At 32.9% G+C, this 20,915-nt stretch overlaps 1 protein-coding gene and 2 long non-coding RNA genes across 4 annotated transcripts; all 3 read right to left on the minus strand.

Annotated features, from left to right (window-relative positions):
* Window positions 1–1,628: 1,628 nt before the first annotated feature.
* Window positions 1,629–2,656, minus strand: LOC128280808 (uncharacterized). 2 transcript variants are annotated; one of them, XR_008270975.1, is made up of 2 exons: window positions 2,485–2,656; window positions 1,629–2,018 (listed from the first exon to the last, which is right to left on the minus strand). It is a non-coding gene; the product is annotated as an uncharacterized LOC128280808 (long non-coding RNA). The 2 variants fall into 2 exon arrangements; XR_008270974.1 differs by lacking the exon at window positions 2,485–2,656 and adding an exon at window positions 2,173–2,470.
* A 1,846-nt stretch (window positions 2,657–4,502) lies between these two features.
* On the minus strand, window positions 4,503–9,298 carry LOC128280567 (uncharacterized). Its single transcript, XR_008270662.1, has 3 exons — window positions 9,244–9,298; window positions 5,255–5,336; window positions 4,503–4,566 (listed from the first exon to the last, which is right to left on the minus strand). It is a non-coding gene; the product is annotated as an uncharacterized LOC128280567 (long non-coding RNA).
* A 6,200-nt stretch (window positions 9,299–15,498) lies between these two features.
* Window positions 15,499–19,146, minus strand: LOC108454111 (proteasome subunit alpha type-3). Its single transcript, XM_017752435.2, has 9 exons — window positions 18,875–19,146; window positions 18,735–18,774; window positions 18,545–18,628; window positions 18,350–18,423; window positions 18,067–18,238; window positions 17,896–17,942; window positions 17,247–17,312; window positions 16,664–16,754; window positions 15,499–15,892 (listed from the first exon to the last, which is right to left on the minus strand). The coding sequence occupies exons 1-9, from the start codon at window positions 19,129–19,131 to the stop codon at window positions 15,821–15,823; spliced, it is 903 nt and encodes a 300-aa protein (XP_017607924.2). The 5' UTR covers window positions 19,132–19,146; the 3' UTR covers window positions 15,499–15,820.
* Between the last annotated feature and the right edge of the window lie 1,769 nt (window positions 19,147–20,915).

Raw genomic sequence — 20,915 nt, forward strand, 5'->3', positions numbered from 1 at the left:
AGACTCACTCCGGTCTATCCCTACAACTCTGGTACATGAACAACCCACTAGCAACAAAGAGAGAAATATTTTTTTGAATTTAAAAAAAATAATTATTAATTTATTTTGGTGTCACATGACATATCAATGATATTATTAAAAAATATTTTTTCAGTATGACAGTATAAAATATTATAGTATTTTTTACGTGATATTGGTTTTACCAATTAATCCAATGACACTATTAAAAAAGTTATTTTTTTAAAAATAAGTAACCATTTCACTAATCATTGCTGGCAATTAAGGGTGATGCCGCCGATTGTTCAGGTAGCACCGTTGATTCATTGTTCCTTTTGCCTAGTTTTGTAATAATAATTAGACTATCTCATATAAGTAAATATATATATATATATATATATTATAATATTTGGGTAAAAAATCCCAAGATCTGTTTTTAAATATGATCTATTCAACCATCGATTTAAGCACATCAAACATAGATCAATAATTTAAAAATATCAAATCAAGAATTAAGAACATATAATAGAGAATAAGAAAATGAATATTTATTGCATAAAATAAAAATCAAATGATAGAATCCATCATAAGATTCATTTCATGTTTGAAAAAAAATCTAAAATACAGTATAATTGAAAGAAATAAAAAAAATCATGATAACTTCTTAAAAAACCAAATGAAAATCCTCAATCTTGACAAAAATTTGCTCCAAAGTCAGTTTCAATAGTATTTTTTGAGTTTTTTTTGAGTTATTTTTTTGAATATTCTGTGACGGTTCACTCTTATCTTCTTATTTTTATCATATATACGTCATAAAATATTTAAAAAATCTACAAATTGTGATTTTCTGCAGATTGGTGCGTAATTCTATGAAATCGATACTGCCTACCATACGGCTATGTGGGTCACATGCTCGTGTGAAATGGGCTCTTACAGCATTAAAATATGAATATAAATTATTAAGAGCATAAAATTCACAATTAACATCGAAGAATCATCTAAAAACGCATTAAAAATGAGGTTAAAACAGATGACATAGCATACTTAATAATGCATAGCACTATTTAGAGTAATCTTACTCCCAACCAATACATACCAACTTCGCCAACACACCAAATAGGATTACTATGAACCCATCCAACTAAAACAACAAAATTTGTAGTCGTAAGCCATGAAATATGTAGACAAGCTGCTAGATATATACTGTGAAAATACTACCAGAAACAGATATCACAGGTTACCTGCCAAATCAGAGTTGCGGGGAAACCGCCAGAATTGTAGATCACAATCTGCCAAAACTTCCTCCAAGTCAAACATATCCCAAATCTCAATGCACATGCAAATGGCCTAACATACTAAGCATACTCAAATCATACATAATCCATATGCATATTAAACAGATCGGTAACATGCTAATAGTACATATAGTTTAACAATTCAGAAACAAGTTATTGGCAAATTCGGCCCTTGCAAATAAAACAAGCAGGTATCACTTTCAGCAACACATTGAAACATACATGCGATCAGCTAACTCAAATCAAGCATACTCACCTTCAATCACGACACCCAACTTACCTACTTGGATTCAGCCATAACCGAAACACACCCATAGCCAATCGACTAACACCAAATTTAACAATTAAGGGAATACTTACTTTCAGCCACCACCAGAAAAAGAAAATTCAGTCACAACCGAACGAGTTTAATTAAAACACCGCAACATTTGATTAACTTCGTCTCTCACAAATCAAGTAGGGTTAAAACATACACCTAATTGTTTTCGAGGTGTTGGCACTACAACAACAATCCGCGCTCTGCCCATGACAATAACCTTAACCGATTAGCATCCATAATACAAAATCAGCCTAAGGCATTCGGCCCTTGCTCCCTTAGAGCATTCGGCCAAAGCAAAAATTAACACCTGCCAGCCCCTTGACTAGGCATTCAACTACTTACCCTAGGGAGAAGACGTTTCCAAGGCACTTAATTAGCAAGAGGGGTATGCGCCTCACGATCCTCACCTAAATAGAACCAAAAACGATTAGACCATCACTATTCAGCCAACACCAACCAACAAACCCCTCAAATAAAACCGGAAACAAGCTTTTTAAGAACAAATGGATGATACTTAAGCAAAATTATGATATTATACTGAAACTCCAAATCACACACAACCAGTAATGAGACCAGAGGGTTAGCTACGGCACTAGGAAGGATCAAAGTCTGGACGGCGGCAACACAGTAGATAGGAACGACAAAAGATGAAATCAAGAGGGTGTTAACGTGAAATTATGGAAACAAATGAGTAAAAAGAAAGAAGATAAAGAAAGGAGGGAAAAACAGAGAGAATTCAACAAAAGAGGAGGTTATAGCAACAAAAGTGGAAAACAAAGAAAAGTGGGAAAATGGGGGAAAGGGGGGCGACACTAGGAGGATTTTAGGAGATAAGTCCTCAAAATTTTAAAAAATGAACTAATTAAATCCTACCTAATCTGATTCCGTTTTTATCTCAATCAGGTTACCTAGAGTTTGAGTTTGACCAACATGGGTGGCACAGCAGTGAAGAAATAATAAAAAACAATCATTTTACTTAAGCACAACGAGATTTGAATTTGAGTTGCAAAGGGGAAGGAGAATGCTTAACCATTGGGTTGTTGCCCACACTTGTTAATAAATTTATGAAAATTAGAGATAATCTAGGCGTGACAAGCTAGATATTGAAAGAAAAATAATAAAAAATTTTAAGGGAAATGAATCGAACAAAGAATCTAAAACACAAAACTAGTTACTTAACCACTAAACAAGATCAAAATATTTAACATAATTTAACAATAAAAAATTAAGAAACTTAGGCGTTACAATTAAAATTTTGAGTTATAAATAATTCAGTAATTAACTAAATCTTCTTCTAAATATAAACAAATGTTCTAAAATGATTATTTTCAAAACTCGATAGCTTACTAAGCCATTTCAATGACTAATGTAATTTTCGAATTCGAGTCTAATGTCTAGGCCGAGTTGGGAGGTTTCGGTATGTTACATTGAAGGATATGGTTTTAACATTGTAAAAAAATATAATGAATTCTTAACCTAAAAATCTTATTTGAATTTGAGTCGGATCAAACTTGAGATGATCGATCAATTTATTTATACCTAAATTGAATAAAAAGTGGAAATTAAAAAAATAAAACAAATACCTATAATGATAGAAGTAGATATTATATATAAACTAATATGATTCTTATGAAAACATTAATCAAGGCAAAATTGACATTATATATTTTAATTATATTTTAAAATTTAATGACATTATATATTTTAATTATATTTTAAAATTTAATGACATTATATATTTTCAAAGTAATATATTAAAATTTAACAAATTTAAGTTTTTTTTAATTTAGTAATATTTTTATTTATATATTAATAACCTTTTGGATTTATATATATATATATATAGATTATTTATATATATATTTGAAAATTATCAATATTTAGGATATTTTGAAAATGGAGGTGATTGTTGGAATGTTTCCAATAGTTGAAAATGAAAGATTAAAAATAACCAAGAGTTATCACAATTAATGGTGATAAGGTGTGACACTTATATATAGAAAGTTATGTTACTTGGTTAATTAACAAATAGTTATAACTATTCAAGTATATGTCTATTGAATAGATAAGTTTATTGGTAATGGTTGTGACTATCCAAATAAGCATTTTGAATAATTATGTTTTTGTAAAGATGTAACGCCCCCTTTACCCGAGACCGTCGCCGGAGTCGAGCACGAGGCATTACTAAACTTATTTGAGCACTTAAACAAATTCAAACAATTTATATCACACTTTCCAGACAAGCTGTCCAACTGTGTCATAGTTGCTAAATAATTCATATCTCGAGTTATAAAACTCGAAATCCAAATCCGTAAATTTTCTATAAATTTATACTCATATATCTACTTACCAATTTTTTCTAGAATTTTGGTCAAGCCAATTAGTACAGTTTATTATTTAAAATTTCCCTGTTTCAGGGTTTGACTACTCTGACCTTTGTGTATTACGAATCAGATATCTCTCTGTACAGAGCTTCAATGACTATGCCGTTTGTCTCTAATAAAACTAGACTCAATAAGGAATCTGTACATATAAAGTATGACTTCTAATTATCTTTGTAAAATTTATGGTGAATTTCCAAAGTCAGAACAGGGGATCCAGAAATTGCTCTGGCCCTGTTTCACAAAAATTTAAACATCTTATAAAATATAGCTCATATACCTGTTTTGCTTCTTCCATATGAAAATAGACTCATCGAGATTCGATTCCATAATTTATTCATTATTTAATTCCATTTCTACTATTTTAGTGATTTTTCAAATTCAAACTACTGCTACTTACGAAAACTATTTTAGTACAAATATTGTTAACTAGTTTATAACATCTTTACTTCAATTCATTCAAACTCTATACATGCCATATAAATCTTCAAACATAAAACAAAAGCTACCGAATTGATCTGGATAGTGTGCTTTGTTGTGTTGATCCGATCTACCCACTTCACTTCAAGTCAATCTACATAAAATATTAAACACACACAAGTAAGCTTATTGAAGCTTAGTAAGTTCATAGGTTAAAAGTAATGCTTACCAAACATAATATTTCCAAACAATACCAAAACATTTACTAAAGTTTCCTGCGATTCACAACCATTGTTATAATAATTCACATAGTTGAGCTCAACAAGAATAACTACTCAATCTCTTTCATTTGGATCACTTCTCTTTTATTTCTTATAATCAAATTAGGAAACGGCTTACGAAATTGAGTACGTCGTTGCTCAATGCCACGATTCACAACTCAGTATGGTTTTCCTCATTGAAATACCATACCTACATTTTTTTAACTCGGTATGGGAAATGCCATACCTACATTTCTTAACTCAGTATGGATTTGATAATACCATACCTACATTTCACAGCTCAGTATGGATAATACCATACCTACATTTCACAACTCAGTATGGATGATACCATACCTACATTTCACACTTTGCCATGGAACAACCATGGTCTTATCCGTCAATTCATCACACGTCACGATCTGAACATTACTCAATCCTGCGTTTTCCTAATTTGCATTTCCACATTTATTCTTTCATTAACAAAATCTACACAATCCCACAACAAATTCGTATATAATAACACATTATATACTTCAATCATTCACAAATAAACATCTAATTTCAACCATATGAACTTACCCGGCTAATTTGTAGAAGATATTGAAATTTTGGGACTATTCCGCAACTTTTTCTTTTCCTCGTTCTTCTTTGGATTCTTGATCTATAATATAAAATATTTCTACTCATTAGCATTTATTTGATTTCTATTTCACTTCACAATTTATGCTGTTCAAATTTCGAAATTGCACTTTTACCCCAAAATTTACAGTTTTCACAATTTAGTCCCTACTCAATTCACCCATCAATTGAAATAATTTTTCTCAATTAACACTTTATTTTATCATTATAAACTATTTCAAAACCTTTTACATTCTGAATTTCAACAGCAACCTTCAATTCACAACTTTTTCACAATTAGGTCCTAAATATCATTTCCTATCAAAATCACTTAATAAAACCACCTTAATATGAAATTAGAACTTAAATTTCATAATAATTCATCATAAAATTCCCTTATCCATCCAGGGTAACTTCCAATTTCACCCATAAAATCAAAAACTAATGAATTCTACAAGTGGACCTAATTGTAAAAGTCATAAAAACATAAAAATTATCAAGAAAAAGCAAGAATTAGACTCACATGATGTAAAAATATGAAAAACCAGCTTTCTCCAGACCTTCTATGGCGTTTTGGCTGAGAAATTATGAAGAAAATGTCTAGATTTTTCAATTACATCATTATTTAACTATTAACTTTGATCTATTTCCAATTTTGCCCTTGTTCACATTGTTTTCTTGCTTATTTCATACCCAAACCGTCCAGCCATTAACCTTTGGGTCTAATTGCTCTTTAAATCCATCTTTTTAAATACTTAAGCTATTTACTCACAATTTAACAAATTTTGTGCTATTTTCAATTTAATCCTTTTCAATTAATTAGCCATCCAAACGTTAAAATTTTCTAACTGAAACTTTAATATTAACTCAATGACACTCCATAAATATTTATAAAAATATTTATAGCTCGATTTTCAACTTTGAGGTCTCGATACCTCATTTTTGACCCGTTTGACCTAATAAATTCTTTTAATTCACTAATTTCACCATTTCACAAATTCTTCTAAATTCTTACTTGACTCATAAATATTAAATTACTATCTTGTTCAATCTTATTTGTCGAATTTAGTGATCTCAAATCACCATTTCCGACACCACTTGAAAATTAGGCCGTTACAACTCTCCCCCTTTAAAAATTTCGTCCTCGAAATTTGTTACTGAAAATAGATTTGATATCTTGTGATCTTATTGACTCCTCTGTTTCCCAGGTTGCCTCCTCCATACCATGTCAATGCCATAATACTTTAACCAATGGTACTCTTTTGTTCCGCAATTCCTTAACTTCACGAGCCAAAATCTTCACTTGGTTCTTCGAATAAGTCATATCCGGTTGAAGCTCAATTTCAGATATGGGAATTACGTGTGAAGGATCGACCTATCTTGCCTTAGCATAGACACATGAAACACATTATGAATCTTCTCAAGTTAGGAGGTAAAGCCAAACGATAAGCCACAGGACCAACCCTTTCCACAATTTCATATGGCCCTATGAATCTGGACTTAATTTTCCTTTTACCAAATCGTAACACCCTTTTCCATGGTGAAACTTTTAAAAATACTCGATCACCCTTGTATATTCTATGTCTCTTCGTTTTAAATCCGCATATGACTTCGACGATCCAAGCGACTTTTAGACTATCTCGAATAATCCGGACTTTCTCTTGGTTTCTCGAATCAAATCAACCCCAACTATTTTTGATTCACTCAATTCGAGACCAACACAACGAGTCTTGCATTTTCTACCATAAAGAGCCTCAAATGGTGTCATTTTATACTAGATGATAGCTATTGTTGTAAGCAAACTCATAGCGGTAAATACCTTTCCCAACTGTCACCAAACTCGAGTATACAATATCTTAACATATCTTCTAAAATTTGAATCACTCGCTCGATTGTCCATCTGTTTGAGGATGAAATGTTGTACTAAAATTCGATCCGGTGCCTAAGGCTTCTTGCAATTTATTCCAAAATCTTGAAGTAAACCTCGGATCCCGATTCGAAATGATAGATATTGGAACTCCATGTAGTCTCACAATCTCGACACATACAATTACGCTAACTTATTAAGTGAAAAATCTATTCGATGGAATAAAGTGTCTGACTTTGTCAATCTATCAACAATCACCCATATCGAATCTTTCTTTCTCGAGTCACAGCAATCGACACAAAATCCATTGAAATATGCTCCACTTCCATTCAGAATCATAATGGGTTGTAATAAACCCGTTGGCACTTGATGCTCGCTTTAACTTGCGGCAAATCAAACATTTTGCAATAAATTCAAACTTCTCTTTTCATACCGGGCCACCAATATGTCTTTTTCAGATCACTATACATTTTGTACTACCAGATGAATAGAATACATACTATTACGTGCTTGGAAAGAATATCATTCTTTAAATCGAATTATTGGGAACACAAATCCTATTATGATAGCGCAATATACCTTCATCATCAATCTTGAACTCGAATCTAAATTATCCCGAACCATTTGTCGTTTCAGCACCAATTTTGGATCTTCATTCTACGACTTCGAATTTGTTGAAGAAACATTGGTTTTACCTTCAATTCTACTAATACAACACCTTCTTCATTAAGAGCCAAATGAGCATTCATTGCCGAAGTGCAAACAAGGATGACTTTCGACTCGATTGCATCAAGAACTACATTAGCTTTCCACGAATGATAGTCAATAACCAAATCATAGTCTTTCAAAGAACTCTAACCACCGTCTCGTCTTAAGTTCGCCTTCTTGGTGATATAATATGACCCGTAAATCCAACCTCATGAAGCCAAAACTCACATTTACTAAATTTCGCATATAACTGTTTTTCTCTCAAAGTCTGTAGTACAATTCTCAAGTGCTGTGCATGTTCGGATTCTGTCTTTGAATAGACCAATATGTCATCAATAAATACCACCACAAATCTATCCAAATAAGACTGAAAAATTCGATTCATTAAATCCATAAATGCAGCAGGGGCATTCGTTAAACCAAAAGGCATTACCAAAAATTCGTAGTGACCATACCGAGTTCGAAAAGCAGTCTTTGGCACATCACACTCTTTAACCTTCAGCTGATAATACCCAGATCTAAGGTCTATTTTTGAGAACACTGCAGCACCTTTCAGTTGATCAAACAAATCATCGATACGAGGTAATGGATATTTATTTTTAATTGTTACCTTATTCAACTGCCTGTAATCAATACACAATCGCAACGAACCATCTTTCTTTTTCACAAATAAGACAGATGCGCCCCAAGGTGATGTACTCGGTCTGATGAACCCTTTATCCAATAACTCTTGCAACAAAGTGTCTTCAACTCTTTCAACTCATTGGTGCCATTCTATACGGTGTTATTGATATTGAGCTGCAGGAATTACATCAATTGTGAATTCAACCTCACGATCTGGGGGTAAACCAGGTAATTCCTCAGGAAACACATCAGTAAACTCATTAACAACTGACAATTGTTCCATCTTCAATTCAGAACCCCGAGTATCAAGAATATAAGCTAGAAATGCTTTATTACCTTTCGAATCAATTTTCGAAATGTAAAAGGTGAAATAATCCGACATCATTCTTTTTATCCCCAAACTCATTGAAACTATTTCCACATCGACATTTTAAATCAATCCGTTTTTCTCTACAATTCACTATGGCATCGTGTTCAATCAACCAATCCATTCCAAGAATAACATCAAATTCTCGGAAAGGTAACAACATTAAATCAGCAGAGAATTCACAGCCTTGTATTTTCAGTGGACAATTCCGACATATTAAATTAACCAACACACTTTGCCCTAGTGGATTAGTGACTTGCAATTCAAGGTCAGTGGACTCAACAGTCATTTTCTTTTCTGACACTAATGCAGTGCAAATATATGAATGTGTAGATCCAGGATCAATTAAAGCATACACAGAATCATCAAAAAGATAGAAATTACCAGCTATCACATCTGGAGCAGAAGCTTCTTCCCTTGCCCGGATAGCATATGTACGCAGTACTCTTGTCTCGATCGGGCTGCAGATCTCTCGTTCGAATGAACAGTCCAGTAGCACTACTTTGACCTGAACGTTTACCTTTCTGAGGAGTATTTGCTTGCTTCTCCCCTTGTTCTCTATCTTCTTTTAATAATTGAGGACAGTTCCGAATAAAATGATCAGTTCCACCACATTTATAGCAAGCTCCGGCTCTTCCCCAACACTCACCAATATGAAATCTACCACAATTTTACATCTAAGTCTCGAATATTTTGCACACTACTAACACTAGCTGCTGTTTTCTTAGTTACTCCGACATCTTGTTGAGTCGTTCTTTGTTATTCGATCGTTCGGATTATAACAGTCGACTGTAATCATTTCGAACTTTTGGCGAAAAAGTCGAAGTTGGTCTAGAGAAACTTCTTTTGTATACCTCTTTACCTCTTCTTTCTCTTTGCATCTTTCGTTATACACTTCTTCCATCTTTTGAGCTCGATCGACAAAATCACAAATTCCGAATCTCTGTACCTCCAATCATCATTCGATTTCATCATTAAGCCCTTCTTCAAATCTAATGCACATTTCTTCCTCTGTCGGTACAACATCCCGAGCATATCTCTTGAGATACACAAATTCTCTTTCATATTCGCCACTGTTTTATTCCTTGTCGAAGAACAAGAAATTCTCTTCTTCTTATCTAAATATCTCTTTCCCACATACTTCTTCTTAAATTCGTTTTGGAAGAATTCCTGTAAGTTTATCTGCGGTACCATTGCCTCAATGGTTTCCCACCAATTATACGCTTCTTCTTTCAATAGCGAAACCGCACATCCCAAATAATCCTCCGGAGAACACATCATCTGTTTAAAACTCTCTCCAAACTCTTTAACCAATACTCGCTTTAACCGGATCATCGTCCGATCTCCTCGAAATTCTTCACTCCAAACTTTTCGAGTTTTTCAATTGGTGTTCTTTGCTAGATTCAGTTATCGGAGGAGGTGGAGGAGCAACCGGGGGTACTACAGATGTTGAGATAGGGGGAGGAGGTTGCGGAGTCTGATTTCTTTCTTGCACATTCTCATTATACCACTGATTCATGAATCCATAAATCATATTTTTGAGTTCTTGTTCTCGCATCAATGAAATTGAGCTTCACTACTTGTTCCTTGTTCAGAGGTTTGTACTCTGCTATTAACTTCTTCTTGCTCAGTTTGTTCTGGTCTATCTGACATCTTTTCAAATCGAAGATAATCTATAATAAAAACAAGGATTAGATCGGATCATACACAGCACACTATCACAGATTTATATGGCATGTAATTCTAGATACTTTTCACATCATACATATTCGAGAATCGGCTAAACCGAAGCTCTGATACCAATAAATGTAACGCCCCCTTTACCCGAGACCGTCGCCGGAGTCGAGCACGAGGCATTACTAAACTTATTTGAGCACTTAAACAAATTCAAACAATTTATATCACACTTTCCAGACAAGCTGTCCAACTGTGTCATAGTTGCTAAATAATTCATATCTCGAGTTATAAAACTCGAAATCCAAATCCGTAAATTTTCTATAAATTTATACTCATATATCTACTTACCAATTTTTTTCTAGAATTTTTGGTCAAGCCAATTAGTACAGTTTATTATTTAAAATCTCCCCTGTTTCAGGGTTTGACTACTCTGACCTTTGTGTATTACGAATCAGATATCTCTCTGTACAGAGCTTCAATGACTATGCCGTTTGTCTCTAATAAAACTAGACTCAATAAGGAATCTGTAAATATAAAGTATGACTTCTAATTATCTTTGTAAAATTTATGGTGAATTTCCAAAGTCAGAACAGGGGATCCAGAAATTGCTCTGGCCCTGTTTCACAAAAATTTAAACATCTTATAAAATATAGCTCATATACCTGTTTTGCTTCTTCCATATGAAAATAGACTCATCGAGATTCGATTCCATAATTTATTCATTATTTAATTCCATTTCTACTATTTTTAGTGATTTTTCAAAGTCAAACTACTGCTACTTACCGAAAACTATTTTAGTACAAATATTGTTAACTAGTTTATAACATCTTTACTTCAATTCATTCAAACTCTATACATGCCATATAAATCTTCAAACATAAAACAAAAGCTACCGAATTGATCTGGATAGTGTGCTTTGTTGTGTTGATCCGATCTACCCACTTCACTTCAAGTCAATCTACATAAAATATTAAACACACACAAGTAAGCTTATTGAAGCTTAGTAAGTTCATAGGTTAAAAGTAATGCTTACCAAACATAATATTTCCAAACAATACCAAAACATTTACTAAAGTTTCCTGCGATTCACAACCATTGTTATAATAATTCACATAGTTGAGCTCAACAAGAATAACTACTCAATCTCTTTCATTTGGATCACTTCTCTTTTATTTCTTATAATCAAATTAGGAAACGACTTACGAAATTGAGTACGTCGTTGCTCAATGCCACGATTCACAACTCAGTATGGTTTTCCTCATTGAAATACCATACCTACATTTTTAACTCGGTATGGGAAATGCCATACCTACATTTCTTAACTCAAGATGGATTTGATAATACCATACCTACATTTCATGACTCAAGTATGGATAATACCATACCTACATTTCACAACTCAGTATGGATGATACCATACCTACATTTCACACTTTGCCATGGAACAACCATGGTCTTATCCATCAATTCATCACACGTCACGATACGAACGTACTCAATCCTGCGTTTTCCTAATTTGCATTTCCACATTTATTCTTTCATTAACAAAATCTACACAATCCCACAACAAATTAGTATATAATAACACATTATATACTTCAATCATTCACAAATAAACATCTAATTTCAACCATATGAACTTACCCGCTAATTTGTAGAAGATATTGAAATTTTGGGACTATTCGCAACTTTTTCTTTTCCTCGTTCTTCTTTGGATTCTTGATCTATAATATAAAATATTTCTACTCATTAGCATTTATTTGATTTCTATTTCACTTCACAATTTATGCTGTTCAAATTTCGAAATTTCACTTTTACCCCAAAATTTAGTTTTCACAATTTAGTCCCTACTCAATTCACCCATCAATTGAAATAATTTTCTCAATTAACACTTTATTTTATCATTATAAACTATTTCAAAACCTTTTATATTCTGAATTTCAACAGCAACCTTCAATTCACAACTTTTTCACAATTAGGTCCTAAATATCATTTCCTATCAAAATCACTTAATAAAACCACCTTAATATGAAATTAGAACTTAAATTTCATAATAATTCATCATAAAATTCCTTATCCATCCAGGGTAACTTCCAATTTCACCCATAAAATCAAAAACTAATGAATTCTACAAGTGGACCTAATTGTAAAAGTCATAAAAACATAAAATTATCAAGAAAAAGCAAGAATTAGACTCACATGATGTAAAAATATGAAAACCAGCTTTCTCCAGACCTTCTATGGCGTTTTGGCTGAGAAATTATGAAGAAATTGTCTAGATTTTTCAATTACATCATTATTTAACTATTAACTTTGATCTATTTCCAATTTTGCCCCTTGTTCACATTGTTTTCTTGCTTGTTTCATACCCAAACCGTCCAGCCATTAACCTTTGGGTCTAATTGCTCTTTAAATCCATCTTTTTAAATACTTAAGCTATTTACTCACAATTTAACAAATTTTGTGCTATTTTCAATTTAATCCTTTTCAATTAATTAGCCATCCAAGCGTTAAAATTTTCTAACTGAAACTTTAATATTAACTCAATGACACTCCATAAATATTTATAAAAATATTTATAGCTCGATTTTCAACTTTGAGGTCTCGATACCTCATTTTTGACCCGTTGACCTAATAAATTCTTTTAATTCACTAATTTCACCATTTCACAAATTCTTCTAAATTCTTACTTGACTCATAAATATTAAATTACTATCTTGTTCAATCTTATTTGTCGAATTTAGTGATCTCAAATCACCATTTCCGACACCACTGAAAATTAGGCCGTTACAAAAGAGATATGAGAACTCCTGTAAATAGGAGTGAACTTTCATTTGTGCGGCAACAACCAAAAACTATAGAAACAAAGTTTCTTTCTATTCTCCCACCATCTTTTATATTCAAATATTGTTCTACAAAAAATTACTGTAATTTTTTTTATAGAAATTGATACTCTTGCTATACTTCGCTCAATGCTAAGTAGATTATTTTCGTCAGTGCTAAATGTAAATAGTTATTGGACTTCGTTGTATCCTCGTGGTTCATTTGTCAATAACTCTTTTGCACACTAAAGTATAGGTGGAGACGAATAGAGCCTTAAAGATATTAGCACAATTACATGGCTCGAATCCTCCAATTAATTTATCTTAAGTTTATTTTTATCTCCATACACTAACAATATTAATTTTTTAGTACAAGTGAATCAAACATATTGAATTTCAAGTCATAATGGTGTATTTCATTATTTCATTTTTGAGTTGTTTGAATTTTAAATTAAAATTCCTCTTAGCAATTACTAATTATGAATAAAAGTATTGAAAAAGATAAGCAAATTAGAATTTGTGAGGGTGGTTGTTTATGTTAACAATTTAAAATTATTTGAATCCTTGAAAAGCTTCAAAATATAATTAATTATTTAAAGAAAGAATTTAAAATGAGAAAATAAAGTTGTTTGAGCCTGCAAATCAAGCATTTTAATGATGGAATTTATGTCCATTAATCAATTTATACAAAAAAGATCTTAAAGAATTTTTACATGAATAAAACATATCTATTGAGTACTTTGATGGTTGTAAAATTACTAGATGTGAATAAAGACCTATTTTTTCCTTGTAAGGATGATGAAAAACTTTTTGACCCTGGAGTACTATATCTTAGTATCATAAGAGCATTAATGTATCTTGCAAACAACACGCAACCTAATATATTATTTTTCATGAGCTGGTTAGCAAGATTTAACTTTTATTCAACATGTAGACATTGTAATAGAATTAAAGCATTTAGATATCTTAAATGAACCATTAGTATGAGTTATTTTATTCTAATTAATTCAAGATCTCTATTAGTTGGCTATATCAATGTTGAATTGAATTCACATAAAGGTTGATCTGAAACAAATTATTTGTTTACGTATGGGGATACAATCATATCATGACCTTTATTGAGTAATTACAACGTACGGAGCAAGCCGAAAGTGTGTTTGGATAAGGTTGTTGACCCAACGTATCCATAAGATATGTGAATTAACTCTACAAGAAAAGATGGCAAATCAATTGAGTGACAGTTACATCAAAATGAATTGCAAACTGTAACATTTGAAAAAAGTAGTATACAAGATTGGAATGCATCGACTCAAAGAGGTAATGTAATGTTTTCAATAAGGGGCTTTTCTGTTAAAAGTGTTAAAAGAGACAAAGTATAATGAGAAATTATGTACTCTTTTTCCTTTATCAAGTTTTAATCTCCTTAAAGTTTTTTTTTTAGTAAGGCTTTAACGAGACACATTTTCGTTAATGGATATTCAAGAGAGAGTGTTGTAATTATTTCATAAGTGAATGTCCTCTCAACTCTATAACCCTAAACAATTATGTGGAAGACCTTCCAACTCTTAAAATTCTCATAAAATTTATAGGGTGTCTTAATTTTCTTATTTATGTATTTGTAACCTATAAGTTAAAGTCCTTTAAATAAACTTGTATAAACTTGAGGCATCCAAATTAAAAGAAAAAAATTATACCATCTTGGGTCTTACCATTTTCTCATCTTTGTTCTTACTATTTGCTTATCTTTATTATTATTACAGCTTTTTTTTTATTTTATAGCTTTTTGTGTTAGGTATTTATCACTCCAAATATGACATAGATTCAAGTTGCTGTTAAAAATGTCATACATATCATGATTATGAATTAACAGCCATTTAATTTTTGGATTACTCAGTGAAAAAATAATTGTAAAGTTACCAATAATTAACTATCAATATACCTAGGACCAAACAATCAATTTCAATTCGATTAGATCCACCTGGCCATTGATCAGATTTTGGTCTCAATTGGTTCGAGATTGTTCAATTATTCCATTTTCAAGTTCATATTTCAGTTGGTTCAAGTTCGTCAAATTTGTTCAATTTTCAAAACTGAATCAATCGAATGCTCATTCCTAAGTCTTAGTACCACACCATTCAAATTGACTTCGAAAATATAGCCCCTGTAAAAGCAATATATTGTTTAGCGGTATACACACCAAACCTAGAAAGATGTTTCTCAACAACCTTCACAGTAGTTGCCACTGGCAAAGTCTACGTGATGCCTAAAAAATCTACAGTACAGTTCCAAGGTTTTTTGAATCCATGATCTCATCCAAAAGCCTGCTGCTCATATGATCTTAGAAAGACCCTGTTTAATCAGGCACTCACTCCTTTTTTAATTTTGACGGTCCATAACATTGGGAACTTGGTGAAGATCGAAATACATAAGACAACAAGATGATTCTGTCTCCGGTAAAATCATTAGTCAGCATCCATTTCTTCCAATGCAGTCCTAGCTGCAACCTTGGCTTCCTCTAAAAGGTCATCAGGAACCTGAAATTTTGTGAAGTGCCGAAAGTCGTCAGATGGAAAGCATATAAAAAGAAAACTGATCAAGGACTTTGCAATAAAATTTCCAAACGACAACTAAATTCTGCAGAAAATAAAGAACTTTTACATTTATCCATGTCGTTTTAAATATGGTTCGAATGACCATTTATAGTCGATAAAATTCAGATTCCAGCGCATGAAACAAGCATGAAAATCAAACTATGCATAAGATAAAGAAGTGGATAAGATCATGGCACCAACATTGTTTATTTCCTTCAACATGGTAACTTTATAGTTTGTCAGGCTATGAAGAGAGAACAAAAAGTGGGAAGTGGCAAAATATGATTAGAATTGAAAGCCTCATGCAATAGATTAAGTAAAAAACAAAAAAAACTATATCGTCACTTTTGGCATATCAGACAAGTTTATAAATGTCCATGTAAGATGGCTATGTACGAAAGTATTTGCTCCAAGGAATAAGCAACCCAAATTTTCTGAGTTTGGAGAAGTGCAGAATTTCAAGAACAAGAATCTTATGAGATGCAGGGAATCTCTTATGAGAACCATCCATGAGTGAAACAAAGGTGGCTTTTACATAAGGATTACATGTCCCCAGCTTCCATGAAATACAAGACGCCCATTGAAAGATAAGAAACTGAATAAAACACAAATATATTCAATTCGTATAGCCGACTGCATGTAATTGCTGTTAGTCGATGAAGCTAGCAAAAAGGCAGAAAGTAATGTATGTCCAAAATGGGTATCAGGAATTACCTTTTGATGTTGTTGCTTTGACTCATCACAGACCCAACTAATTTCCAGTTCAAAGGCCTTGTCCTTCGCTTCATCATGTACTTTGTAGATGCTGCTCAATGATAACTCAAACTATGAAATCTTATACATGCATTCTCAGAGAAAGGAAAATGATACTGTGCGTATTCATTGTAAATGTAAACAAATACAATTCCAGCATTTTGCTTGACACCACGGATATTTTGTTTCTTAGTCATGATTGTTGGTTATTTCCCAGCAGAGTATTCAACCAACATTCTTATAAATATGTTTGATATCGTGCACAAGCACCAGGCTTGTCATAGTACTAGACCAACATTACGGAAAATAAATAAATAAAATAATGGAAAAGGAACATCAGCATGTTCTCTAGATTGCCACTTAATGCAGGAAAAGAAAGAAGAATCATTAACATTCAGAAAAGAAGATATAAGCAATCATCTTGAAAGGTAAGAAAGGAAACTGAAAAAATATACATAACTTCAATGAACCACCAATAACACAACAGATTCCTAACAAGTTCATTAAAACAGAAACTGCAAGGAATTAAGATAGACAAACTCACATTTTGGCTACTTCAATAACCCCTTCCCTGCAGGTCATTTCTGACAGCTTCAACTTTTCAATTTCCCTGTCCACGTAGACCATGCATTTGTAACCTTATTAGTTGTTTAGTATTAGTATTAATATTACTGAGAGAAATGATTTATTAGCCAGCAAAATAATTTAGAATCAAAGTTGTGTTGGCTAGATTTTGAGTACTCATGGACCAATGACAACTTGGCAAGTAATGAAACAATATACAAAGGATATGTTTCCTTTTTTATACATCCACTTCAACATTTCATCTTTCCTTTTTCTCTCTCTATTTTCTAATGCAAGTTTGGAATTAAGGCCACTAGATGGATCAATTAGGGAAACCATGTGTGATTAAAGGATGCCAGAAATATTTTGCAGATTAGACTTCAGAGAAAAAATGAATAAATCCCACCAAAGGCTTTTCAGCTGGATGTAAAACATCTGGCAAAAAAGGGTTTGGGCATAAAAATCATGAAAGAACTCCACCAGCTTAAAATAGTTGGCAAAAACAAATGTTTCACAACATTCAATGCTCCAATTAGTTCATTTAATTAGCTAGCATGAACAGATGATTTTTATCAATTTTCCTCCAAGTTTTACAGCATGAAAGAAATAAACTTATAACTATAACTTACGTTTTGGCAGCTTGCTTTCCCTTCCCAATTGCAGCACCAAAATATCTCTACATAAATTTTAACAAGCAAAACGGAAAACATGAACAACATTATTGACTAGTGAAAAAATAGCATACAGATAACATAGTAATGACACGGAAAGAAACAAAAGAAACTCTAATTGGGACTTACATAGGAGATGCCAGATGGTTCAACCATATATAATTGGGGACCATCTCTGTCATAACCTCCGAGAATTATCCCACAGCCAAAGGGCCTGAGCCACCAGTAAAGGGTGCATAAATGCACATAACTTGCAACACGTTCAGCAAGTTCTTTGACAGGAATGGGTTCACCATACACACTTCACAAACACCAACAAATGAAACTTATAATTACATGGACACATAACAGGTAAATTTAAGCTGAACTTATGGAACTGAAACTTAATAAATTAAAGAAGAGGGACAAAAACCTTTGGTAATTAGTAGCTTCAGATTTGGCACGGGCCACAATTTGTCTCCCGTCAGCTGCTAATCCAGCCACCGCCTGAATTATAGAATTGAACATCAACGAGAAAAAAGGTGGTAAGAGCCCCAAACGATAACATTGAAAAATGTGGGTAAAGATGCCACTGATTTAAAGATAAAGCTGAAAGAATAATGAATACCATGCCGGAATGACGATGAACCGAGTGGATTCTACGATTAGAACCAGGTAACATCATCTTTGATGCTATCAGCTTCTCCACTCCCTAAGATAGTAACAGCCATTTTAGTCTACACCCAAATATTTGGTGCCGCTAGTTTCTTTGTTCATCAAAATAAGCAATTGAGGAAAAAAGGAAAAGAAAACATTACCATAACGATCCCGTCTTTGCATTTAATTCCAATCACAGTTCTGCAAAAAAAAAAGGGAGAAAAATATGTTTTTGAAAACAAAATTAGAATTTTGACACCCTAAAAGAGATATATAAGATAGAAGAATAAGAAGGGCAGACCCGCTGTTATCGACGGCTTTGGCGGCGTACTCGATCTGGAAAACGCGTCCGTCGGGGGAGAAAGTGGTGACAGAGAGATCGTAACCAGTTCCGATGCTGCTCATCTTTGTTTCTTCTTCTCTGCTCTTTTTCCCCACACTAGAATACTTTGCTCTTTTTGCTGCTTTTGTTTTTTTATATAAATATTGGAGCTTTTCTTTCTTCTCAAGACATACCGATGGGAATGGGCCTAATCCATCCACTGAACCTCCCCCCATCGCCACACAAAAGCCCTAAGTATTGGGTCGGGCTAGAACCTTCACCTCCCCAACCCCCTGTTAAATTAAGAAAAGGGAAATTATACGTAATGTCACTAAACTAAATTTACAATTTGGTCATTTAAGTATAAAAAGTTATATAATGGTCAATGACTTACTTGAAAGTTTTCATTTAAGTTATTAGGTTGTTAATTTTTTTTGGCATAATACCAAATGTAGTGGGCCAAATTTGCCCGGCCCAAACAAACACAAAAGACCAAAACAAAATATAAAATAAATCAATAAACAAAAAATTTAAAACACAAACAGCCCATTTTAGTATCCTTTTACAAACCAAATCATTGCAGTCCAAAACCTAAAATTAATACATGACCCTAAACCCAAAATTAAAATCCAAGACCCAAGTCACAAACCCAATACCCCATAGCCCAGTTACATGACCCATAGCCCAAAACTAATAAAACTAGTCCAAATTATATCAGCCCAAGTGGCCCAAGATTTAAAAATAGGGCAGAACCCTAGCAATCTGTTTGCTTGTGATAGCCCCAACCTCCGTCATCGCCTCCGTACCTCCAATAGCCACGCCACTGCCAAAGCCTGACCTCAGACGATGCCAACGCACCTGATACTGCGAAGAACAGACAAACCACAAAGAGAGCAAATAGAAAAACAAAGAAAAGTTGTATTTTTTAGTTTTTATGTTTTGATCTTTTTGGGATTTTGGCTATAAAGCCCTATGTATTTCGATTGTAAAGTCTCTCTTTTTTTGGGGGGGACGAGATACGCACACTACAATACATATTCTAAATAGTAGAAAAGAAATCAAAAAAGTTATCTAAAGGTGATTTCAAATCTTTCCCTATTTTCCATCGATTTGCTTGCATTATTTTAGCATAGAAAACGAAAAGGATACTTGAAACAACACCGATGAAAGCCCTCATGTCTCAGGAATATAATGATTCGGGCTAGGGTTGTTTTCTCTTGCTCTTCGTCGGATTTCGCCTTATTTTTTACAGAATAGTATAGGATTTTAAAGTTTTTTTTTTAAAAAAAAAAAGGGGAAAGTAGTACTCTTACCGGATCTTTGTGGGCGAGGCATTCTTCAGCAAGATCTGACCCCCGTTCGTGCTCCATCAGCCATCAAATTGATGTGGTTTGGGCGGTTGCTTAATGAACCCAAAGAGAGTGAAGAGTTCTGTTTCTTTTTTTAAATTAAAAGGTTACTTGTGCTTTGAAAGAAAAGTAAATGGGAATAAGTGTTTCAGCATTAAAATAAGTCTACGTCTTTTCATTAGGAGTGGGGAATTTTTGCATTAAATCCTTCCTTTTGTGCGAATATTCAATTGCACCTTATTTGTTTGGCCCTTTTTTAATTTGGCTCTTTAATTCATGTGCGTTTGTAATTTAGTCCGCGTTTTAATGCTGCATTGTGAGGACCGGTATATTTCCAGTTTAGATCCTTCTGCATTATCGTGCCTCGCGCATTGGTCCCTTTTTTTTTCATTTGTTCCATTTTCTTAATTTTCCCCTCTTGTTTTAGTTTAATTTTGATTAAGTCCTTTAGTTCATAGCTCTTTTGTGTGTTCTTAATTAATTATTTTTTTTAATTTTAGGTCATGGCTATTCCATTGTTATAAACTGTTTTCTCTTAACAATGTGAACATCATGTTTTATACATTTTAAATATTTGTTTCCTTTATATTATTATATATGTATGTATATATTATAATAGTGTCAATATATTTTATATGCATATACTGGCTTTTGTCTTTATATATATCCTG

The sequence above is a fragment of the Gossypium arboreum genome, chromosome 9 (genome assembly GCF_025698485.1).
Source record: "Gossypium arboreum isolate Shixiya-1 chromosome 9, ASM2569848v2, whole genome shotgun sequence".
NCBI classification, from domain to species: Eukaryota; Viridiplantae; Streptophyta; class Magnoliopsida; order Malvales; family Malvaceae; genus Gossypium; species Gossypium arboreum.